This window comes from Peromyscus maniculatus, chromosome 10, assembly GCF_049852395.1.
Source record: "Peromyscus maniculatus bairdii isolate BWxNUB_F1_BW_parent chromosome 10, HU_Pman_BW_mat_3.1, whole genome shotgun sequence".
NCBI classification, from domain to species: domain Eukaryota; kingdom Metazoa; phylum Chordata; class Mammalia; order Rodentia; family Cricetidae; genus Peromyscus; species Peromyscus maniculatus.
The window spans coordinates 50196549-50207116 of record NC_134861.1 but is presented as its reverse complement, the minus strand read 5'-3'; the positions used below and the strand labels follow the sequence as shown (position 1 = coordinate 50207116).

General features: G+C 37.8%; 1 protein-coding gene across 5 annotated transcripts in view; it reads right to left on the bottom strand.

Moving 5' to 3' along the window:
* Positions 1 to 777: 777 nt before the first annotated feature.
* The window catches only part of Tbc1d19 (TBC1 domain family member 19), a 119682-nt gene continuing 109891 nt past the window's right edge, over positions 778 to 10568 (bottom strand). For all 5 annotated transcript variants that reach the window (XM_006994927.4, XM_076546304.1, XM_042286000.2 and 2 more), the window contains one exon: positions 778 to 2050. In XM_006994927.4, coding sequence (XP_006994989.1) covers positions 1976 to 2050 — 75 coding nt within the window. In that variant the 3' untranslated portion in view covers positions 778 to 1975. The remainder of the gene's footprint in view (positions 2051 to 10568) is intronic.

Genomic DNA, 10568 nt, shown 5'->3' with positions numbered 1-10568 from the left:
AGAGACATAATCTCAAGGTGTCACGAAATAAAGAACACGTGCCAGTGAAGCTGGGCATTCTTCATATGTCACCTTCTAGCAGGTGACCTTAAGCTGTCACATACAAGTTAATAACACTATATTTAATTGGTGTTTCACATTTAAAAAAATCACTTTCAGATATATTCTCTCATGTGGTCCTTTACAATCTTGTAAGGCAAACACAGCAGAAATAACAATTTGTTACTGTCTGTGTGATCTCCCTCTCAATTGCCAACAATAGAGATCTAATTATTTAGGAACATGTACTCAGGGCAGAAGTCTCTAATCCAGTGTATCAGACAAACTAATTAATAAGTTTATATTTTTCTTTAAAAAGTTTAAAGATGGGCATGTCAGTTTACATCTACTAATCATCTAAAACACAACTGCTTCCTAATATTTTTGCCACTGTGGCAAAGGGAGGGGACACTAGCTCTGAAATCATGCTTGTCCTCTCCATGGAGGTGCATGTGGACATGCACAATGGCAAGGCATATGACATGAATGTGTCACTTTCAACAACCATAACATGGGGGTTTATTAGGAATCAATCACAGAATAAACTGTTTAGTCTTCACGAAGTCAGCAGGTACCTGATGAAGAAGAGAATTTAGATTTTTCAGTAAATTCCTCATACCTAATTTCACCACACTTGAAGTATTATGTTGAATTTCATACTTTTCCTAATATATGCTGTGACAATAACAGTTTTGTAAGATACATTTGGATGAGACTTAATGAAATTTCAGATAAGGAGAGTATTAATCTATTGATTTATTTGAGCTTTATTAGTGTGATCAGCATCTTCAATTTTCATGTAAAATCAGAAGACAATGGTTTTTTTTCACATCCTATTATTTCATATACTAAAATGGTATGTCACTAAAGTACTATAAAACAAAACCTTTTGCTCATAATAAACACTGAAATAAGACCCGATGCCTTGAATAATGGCTTCAGTTCTAGAATGGATGAATACTTGTGGTGCCTCTGAGCTGTTCTGCTCCAGAAGTCAATCTGGAAGGACCAAGCTTCAGCAAAGCCACTGTGGTTTTGATTCATCCTCCTTGGATTCTCCCAAGGAAAGAGACTCTGGCACCATGCCTCAGCAGTGTCAAGGCTTCTACGTAAAAGACAGAAGGTTTCAGGGGTGCAAAGGGAGCCCTCTATACCTTTCTGACTTCCAGAGTGAAGAATAAACTATTATGCGATGGAGGCAGGTGGAGTGGAACACACCTGTAATCCCAGCACTTGGCAGACGGAGGCAGGCGGATCTGGAATTCAGTCATCCTCTGCTACACAGTGAATTTGAGGAGAGCTTGGGCTATATAAAACTGTCTCAAAAAAAACAACAACAACAAAAAAAAAATTATGGGATGGAGATAGCTGTATAACTTTATCAAATAGAGTTGTTTAATGGAGAAATAAAATGGAAGGGATCTGAAAATCCATCATAAAAGTTGATAAAAAAAAAATTACGAAGCACATTTGAATTCCCATTGAAATGGATTATATTTCCAAGCCTTTTCGTGTCCTATCCCATCATTGGCTTTAGTGGGGAGCAATTTGTAAAACAGAACTATGATCTAGGGAGAAGTTTACAAACCGACAAGAAGCTGGGTTACCTCTTGAAGTTTATTACAGTGCCTTGAGTTCTTATTGCATAATATGGTGCGTGCCCGTTACAAGTTAGCGATCTGTGCAGGTAGGATGCTCGGTTCAGCAGAAGAGATGTCTATTGCTTCTCTCTTGACCATCATCAGCATGCAAATGCAGTGTTTGGTGTGGAGGGCTATTGTCTCCGAAAGTGAACAACTTCTTAGCGTTAACTGAGGAAGGAACATGATCTTTATTGGCTTATATGCAGAGTTTAATTTTGGTTGTATGCAGAGTTTGCATAGTTCATGATTAGTTCCTAATGAAAAACTAGATGTGGTGTCAGTGACCTCGAAGATCAGGTGACAGTGGCGAACAGAAAAATTTGAAGAAGAGGCATAACTTTTAAAGTAGAAAGGTCAGCCAGAACTGCCTGGAACAAAAAACCAAAAAGGAATTATTAACACCAAAGTCTGTCAAATCAAGCACAACATAAACACCTGTTCAGTGCGATCCTGGCAGCGACCCCTCTAAGTTCTTCGGCTGGCTTCACTCTCTCCCAGGGCTACAACTTCCTTCTTGGGATCTCTGAACGTGTGTAAAATCTAAAGTACACATAAGAAAATAACCCGACCTCAGCCTTGCACTCTCTTCACATCCACAAGGCAGCAGGAGTTTATAGGAGGTCTAGCATTTCAGCTCGCTTCTATAAATAAACCTCCATTAGGAAGCCTAGACCCATTACTCTAGTGCAGAGTAACTGCGGGGAATCCTGCTGAGATGGAGTTAATATTTAGTCAGTTGCAAGACATATAAACATCCTCTTCCCTTTAAACACAACATGGAGGCAGCTATTTGAAGGACAAGACTTACATCTGTCTGAGAGAACACATACGGTACCACGGCAGGCACTGTTTAATTGAACCACATCTCAGGTCTAAACTCTGTTATTGAAAGAAATCAGCCTTAAAGTTTATCAGTGGTTACACCATGGAGAGGAATGACACGCCCCTTGAACAAGAGTCAATGGCAAATAGGCCCTCCCCTGGGCTCCAGTTAATGCAGAGACTCATAAGTGGTCAAAGTGCTGGTAATAGGTGATTGTCAAGTGCTCTGTTCTCCTCTAAAGCTCAGCAATATGGTGATATTTTATTTGTGCTGAAATGTGATTTTATTTGTATGTTAAGAAATAAAGTTGCCTGGGGTCAGAGCTAATAGTAAGCCATAGTGGAGCTGGGCGTTTGTGGTGCACTCCTTTAATACTAGCACTTGGTAGAAGAGCTAGGTAGATCTCTGTGTGGTCAAGGATACAGCCAGCATTGGAGACACATGCCTTTAATCTCAATACCAACCATGGAAGACCTGGAGGTCTGTACAGACAGGCAGTGATGAGGCGGTCATGTGGTTGGGTTTACAACCAATGAGAAGGCAGAACAGAAAGTCTATATAAAGACAAACACACAGGAAGTAGGTCTCTCTTGGCTGAACAGGATTGCTGAAGCAGGAAGGGTAAGGCTCTTAGTTCTGACCTCTTGAGCTTTTATCTTTACATTGGCTCTGTGTTTCTTATTTAATAAGATGGTTACTTCTACATTTGGCACCCAACGTGACAAGAATCCATTAAACCACTTGACTTGGCTTGGCGGCAGGTCCGGTTTCCTGCCTGGGCGGCTGGATCCCTAGCTCGGGCCCAGGTTGGCTTGGTCTCAGGCCGGACTGACCATTGCCCCATTGCAGCTGGAGCTACTTGCTTAAAGCCGGTACTACAAACAACTCAGGCCTGCCCTGCCGAACAGGGCCCCTGCCTGTAAAGCCAACGCACGTGGTCGGAGCTTAAGGAAGCTGGAGCCAAGGCTTGACTCAGCTCAAGTGGGAACAGTGGCTGATTTAAGCTTTTAGCCAGAACTTGTGGCTACACTTTCTTGCTCTCTCTCTATCCCTCCCTCCTCCCCCTTCTCTCTCTCTCTCTCTGGATTCACACCTCAAACACTAGGTGGCTGTTTTGAAATTCCCTCGGATTTCTACTGTTCTATGCAGACTTGGTAAGTCAATTAACATATCAGATATTTTAAAGGAAACTATTTAAAAGAGAAATTTTTTCCACATTTAAAAAAAATGGGTTTTATGTGTACATTGCAAGAAAATTGGGCTTTGTTTGAAATTTTAGGCAGTATGACAATGGAACAACTACATGAGAAGATTAATGTTGATTGTATTATGCAGTTTATTACTTTTCTTATCCTCATTTTACTATTTAAAAAGATAGTCAATTTAAGTGCCAGGATAACAGTTTTAGAAAAACCTGTTAAACCTGTAAAAATGAATTATAGAGAAATTCAAATTCAGACAGAAGAAATTAACAGTTGTTTCAAGATTGGATCATAAGGTTACAGAAAAAAAAGCCTGTTTTCACACAGTCACCCTTAATTTATCCTGTAACCGTACAGCAGTTGCCTAATCAAATGACTACACAAAATATTTGGGCTCCAATTGAGATGTTAGGTTTACAAAGGTTTAAGGAGGCAATAGTATCTTATGGCATGCATTCCCCATATGTAAAGCAAATGTTAAACTCTTGGTCAACATATAATAGGATTATAGCACAGGACTGGTAGGAGCTGGCACAGGCTGTTCTGGAACCCAGTCAAAGGCTCCAGTGGCAAATGTGGTTCAAGGATGAGGCTAAAAACATAGAAAAACAATGGAGGGATAAAGGAATACAAGTCTTCCAGGATCAGCTTATTGGAGAAGGCCAATATGCTTCAGTACAAACACAATGTTTATATAATGTCCAAACCCTAATTCTATGTCAAATGGCAGCCTTGAAAGCATGGGACAGAGTTGAGGAACCAGGGAAAAAAATCTGAGTCATTTACAAAGGTTATACAAGGCCCAAAAGAATCTTTCACAGATTTTTTTTTTTTTACAAAGACTGGCTTCAGCAGTAAAGAGAATGGTCCCGGATTCAGAAGCTAGTCAGATAATAATTGAATCTTTGGCCTTTGAGAATGCGAATGCAGCATGCAAATGAATAATCAGGCCGTTAAAGGCAAGATCTGCACCTTTGGAAGATTGGATTAAAAACACGGTTAATGTTGAGGCTCATGACCATGATGATATGTGGGTAGGAGAAGCAATTTCAAAAGGTTTGAGGAATGTTAGATGTTTGGGATGTGGAAAGCAAGGACACTTGAAAAGGGACTGTAAACAGGTCATTCCTAGAAACAATGTTTCTTCAAGGAACAATGGCAACAGAATGCCCCTTCCTTCTGGAGTATGCAGAAGGTGTGGTAAGGGAAAACACTGGACCAACAAATGTAGATCAACAAGGGACAGGCAAGGTAATCCTTTGTCTTGGTGGAAACTCCCAGAGGGGCCTCATGCAGGTCCCCATAGCAAATCCAGTTAAAACCTTTCCCGCAGTTGTAGAAGAAACCCCTACTCAGAGCAATTAAATAACCAAATGCCTATTGGAATAAATCATGCTGGTCAGGATGATGAAACAGAGAGAATAGAAAATTCAGGAGAAAACATAAAGAAAAACTTTTGGCAAACTTCTATTAATGAACAAAGACCAAAATTAACAATAAAAATATATGGTGTTTTGTTGTCTGGTCTGGTAGACACAGGTGTGGACGTTACCATAATCGCACCAGAATTTTGGCATCCAACTTGGCCTCTTTAGGAGGTAAACATTCAACTGTTAGGAATTTGGACATTATCTCAAGTGAAACAGAATGCAAGATGGCTCGAATGTATAGGTCCAGAAGGACAGAGAGGAAAATTAAAACCATATGTGGCTAACATAGCTATGAACCTGTGGGGTCGAGACTTGTTGCAACAATGGACTACTCAGATTAACATCCCTCCAATCTCAGAAACAAATCATAAACTAGCACATGTTTCTGAGAGAAATATTAGAAGATATTGTTCTAATGAGTGGTCACCAGCCATCCATATTATACAAGAACAGGGCACAACTGATGATCTTCCAAAGACACCAACAGCTCTACCTTTAAAATGGTTAACAGACAAGCCTGTATGGGTCCAACAATGGCCTTTAACAACAGAGAAACTCCAGGCTTCAGAAGAGCTGATAGAAGAACAGTTAAATGCTCATGATATTGAAGAATCAACCAGCCCTTGGAATTCTCCTGTATTTGTTATTAAAAAGAAATCTGGTAAATGGAGAATGGTAACAGACCTTAGAGCAATTAACAAAGTAATTCAGCCAATGGGCTCTCTACAATCTGGAATTCCTTTGCCTATTCTGTTACGAAAAGGATGGCCTCTCATAGTTATTGATTTAAAAGACTGTTTCTTTTCAATACCCTTACAAGAAAAAGACAGAGAAAGATTTGCTTTCACAGTGCCTATTTATAATAATTCTCAACCGGTTAAAAGATTTCAATGGAAGGTCCTCCCAAGGGAATGTTGAATAGCCCAACTCTGTGCCAATATTTTGTACAACAGCCATTGGAAGTGATAAGTAAAACACTTCCTAAATCTATAATTTATCATTATATGGATGATATTTACTACCTGACTCAAATGCAGATACTTTAGAAAGAATGTTTGAAGAAGTAAAGAAAATTTTGCCTTGCTGGGGATTACAAATTGCTCCTGAAAAGATACAAAGAAGAGATTCTAGTAATTATTTAGGATATAAAAATGGAGCTACAAAAAAATTAGACCCCAAAAGGTGCAAATTAGGAGAGATAGACTACAGACTCTTAATGACTTTCAAAGATTATTTGGAGACATTTCTCATCTACGAACTATTGTTGGGGTAAAAAATGACGAACTGAATAATTTGTTCAAAACCTTAGAAAGTGACAAGGACTTAAATAGTCCAAGGGAATTATCACCTGAAGCTGAGAAAGAATTGGCCTTCGTACAAAAGAAAGTTCATGAAGGGCACATGGATCGTATTGATCCAAAGCTAGATTGCATTTTGGTTATTTTACTTTCTAGGCATTCTCCTACAGGAATATTAATGCAGAGGGAAGATATTATATTAGAATGGATATTTTTACCAAATAATCCGAATAAAAAATTAAAAACTTATGTGGAAAAAAATCTCTGACTTGATTTGGAAAGGAAAATTGAGACTTCGTCAATTAATAGGAATAGACCCAGCAGAAATTGTCATACCTTTAACTAAGGAGGACATTGAAAAATTATGGACAGAAAGTGAACCTTAGCAAAGAGCTTGCAGTAATTTTTTGGGAGAAATTAACAGCAAATATCCTAAAAGCGATAGAATTGATCTTTTAAAGAGAGCTGATTGAATCTTGCCTCGAATTGTACGGGAAAAACCCATATCTGGAGTTCGTCCCTTTTATACAGATGCCAATAAACAAGGAAAGGCAGGTTACAAATCAGAAAATTTAAGTAAAGTGGTTCAAAGTCCTTATAATTCAGTTCAAAAATCAGGATTGTATGCTATTCTGTTGGTATTAATGGATTTTTCAGAACCTCTCAACATAGTAACTGACTCTCAGTATGCTGAAAGAGTGGTATTACATATTGAGACTGCAGAATTTATCCCTGATGCTTCAGAATTAACTTCACTATTTATCCAATTACAAGATACAATCAGGAAAAGGAGTCATCCTTTATATATAAATCACATTCGATCCCATACTGGTCTGCCAGGCCCTCTAGCACAAGGCAATGATGAGATTGATAGAAAATGTGCTGGAGGCCTCAGAATTTCATAAAAAACATCATGTCAATAGTAAAAGTTTAAAAAAGGATTTTTCCATAACCTGGAAACAAGCCAAAGAAATAATAAAGAAATATCCTACTTGTTCCTTCTACAATCAAAGGCATTATCAGCAGGATATAACCCAAAGGGTACTCAGAGGAATGAAATTTGGGAGATGGATGTGTTTTACTTTGCAGAATTTGGAAAATTGAAATATGTACACCATACCATCGATACTTATTCAGGATTTCAATGGGCAACTGCTTTGAGTTCTGAAAAAGCTGATTCTGTAATCACTCATTTGCTAGAAGTTATGGCCATCGTGGGTATACCTGCACAAATCAAAACTGACAATGCTCCAGCATATGTCTTTGTTAAAATGAAACAGTTTTTTGCTTATTACAATATAAAGCATGTTACAGGTATACCACATAATCCTACAGGTCAAGCAGTAATAGAAAGATCAAATAGAACTCTAAAGGATATGCTAAATAAACAGAAAGGGGTAACAAAACCCCCCAGAAATAGACTGCATAATGCTCTATTAACTTTCCATTTTCTCAATGCCAATGAGAAAGGAACAACAGCTGCAGAGAGACATTGGATAAACTACAGAGACATTGGAAAAAACTACAGAATTAAATCAGCCTATATACTTTAAGGATGTGCTGACCTCAGAATGGAAACCAGGGTATGTATTACATTGGGGACAAGGTTGTGCTTTTGTTGCTACAGGAGAAGATAAGCTGTGGTACCATCAAAATTGATAAAGGTTCAATTTGAACAAGAGAGACCTCTTAATTAGAGGAGGTGATAGTTCATCAACCAGCATGAACATCCAATTTAAACTAACTTATACCAAAAACACATGCCTTTTCATTTAATCAGATAATAACTTGCCAAAAAGGAACACCCCCAAAATTAGTCTTGGGGAAAGGTTTTTGTTTTTGTCTTTTAGGAGAATGAAGGTTAAGGAATTTGAAGAACACTGGACAAATCAGACAACTGAAGAAAAGGGACAAATCATCTATCCCAGGAAACAGAGTGAAATGGCGTATGGGTATATCATCTAAAAAAAATTTTTATAAGTCTTCCTAAATGCTTGTTTCTGCTCTTCTCTAAAGATTTAACACTATTTGTCCCAATTCAATTAAAATTTAAAGCTGACTTTGGAGTTGGAGAATGGCTCTCTCCTTCTTTAAACTCAATCTTGTTGTTAAAAGGAAAATGCAAACTCCCAGTATCATGCCAGAAGAAAAGAGCCATCTTCTGCTATGGGACAGGAGAAAAACCCAATTAATTAAGGGACTATTCTATTACTAATCTCAACTCTTTGATTCTATTCTGATTCTTTAAACTTTTCTTAAAGTATGAATTTTATGTCAAAATTTACAAGATATATATATATATATATATATATATATATATACACACACACACACACACATACATTTTAAACTTTGTTAAGATATGGTCATATAGCCGGGCGTTGGTGGCGCACGCCTTTAATCCCAGCACTCGGGAGGCGGAGGCAGGCGGATCTCTGTGAGTTCGAGGCCAGCCTGGGCTACCAAGTGAGCTCCAGGAAAGGCGCAAAGCTACACAGAGAAACCCTGTCTCGAAAAACCAAAAAAAAAAAAAAAAAAAAAAAAAAAAAAAAAAAGAAAAGATATGGTCATATAGAATACTAACTAATTCTAGAAAAAAAGGCTTCAATTAGCTGCATATATATGTCTTTGTGTTCGAGTCTCTTATCAGTTTTCTGCAGGAAATCATGGCCAGGCCTAACATCAACTGAAGTCTCCAGGAAGAAGATGGGGCCCCACAACAACAATTCCACGTGGACAATAATAATATCACTAAGCTGACAAACATCATCTATAGATCAGCTTTGAACTACAAAGTGCTCAGAACAATTTTGAGAGGGCTAGCTGAGATGATCCAGTCTTAAAGACTACTTGAATAAGGACTTGAGATAAACCCTGAACTTTGCATTATACACAGACTGGATAATGAAGGATATAGTTACCTTTCCTAGAATTTCACAATTAACCTAAAATTTTTCTTTTTAGGATAAAGATACCTTGGCCCATACCCAGCAGGAAGCAATTTTAAGAATACGATGCCCATATTCCCAAATAGGTGGTGTGGGGAGGGTGGCTTTTTGGTCTTTTAATGGGTTTTGTGTCTGGGATAATTTTCATTATTTACGGGGGTTGGTTACAAGTTGTCAAGGGTAAGGAAAAAGGCTAAGCAAAGGAGATTAGATTTAAGGTTCTTTTTTTTAAAAAAAAAAAAAAAAAGAAAGAAAAAGAAAAAGACAATTACTAGTTTTAAATACTTTACATTGGATTGGATTGTTTTATATTATATACAAATTATATATATTGAAATTGATATTGTTAGAAAATGCTATATGTATATTTCTAATCGTACTTATACTGTTCATCTAACAATGTAATGCAATTTTCTGATCCTTGAATGTTATTATTACCAACTATTAGGATATAAAGAAATGAAAGTTAGTAGTTCAACATTATAATAGAACTTGTAGTCATATTAGGTATGTTTTCAAGATTGAGCAGATATATTTTAGATAGACAGGTCATCTTCAAACCCTTCAGAGATCTACAGAATATGGCATTTAAAATGCTTTAATAACTTAGAAAATTTTTCTTTTTGTTATGACTATGAGACATGTTGGCTCCTGGCAGTACCAATCTACTTCAGAGAAAATATGGGCATTGAAGAAACTGCATATGGAGTTAACTTTCATTGTGGCAAAAATTAGCCACTGAACAACAAAGTATCCTCGAATCAACTGCTGACAAACAGGACAGACAGGACATGAAACAAAGGACTACTGATTCTCGCCAAAACAAGTGTGGTTATGGCTTTATCAAAAAGCATCTTCTGAGGCCAGGACAAAATGGCATCATCCCTGAAGTGGCCTTCGTAATCCGAAAAAGGTACAGTGCCCTTTTCTTCGAAGGCAGCTGAACAGGCGGTGGGCTGATGGCTTCTGATGTGCAATGGAACAGCAGTTGAAACAGTTATTCTTGAAGAGCAACTAAGCTCATGCCTCTCAATAGTAGACTGGCATTTAATAGAGGGATGTGGAGAAGAACAGGATGCTGAGATGAAGCCATATATACACAGCCAAGAAGAATGGACAGCTGAATTCAAAAACTGTCAACAATTTCCAGAATTTAAAATCCTGAATCATGACATGACACTAGTG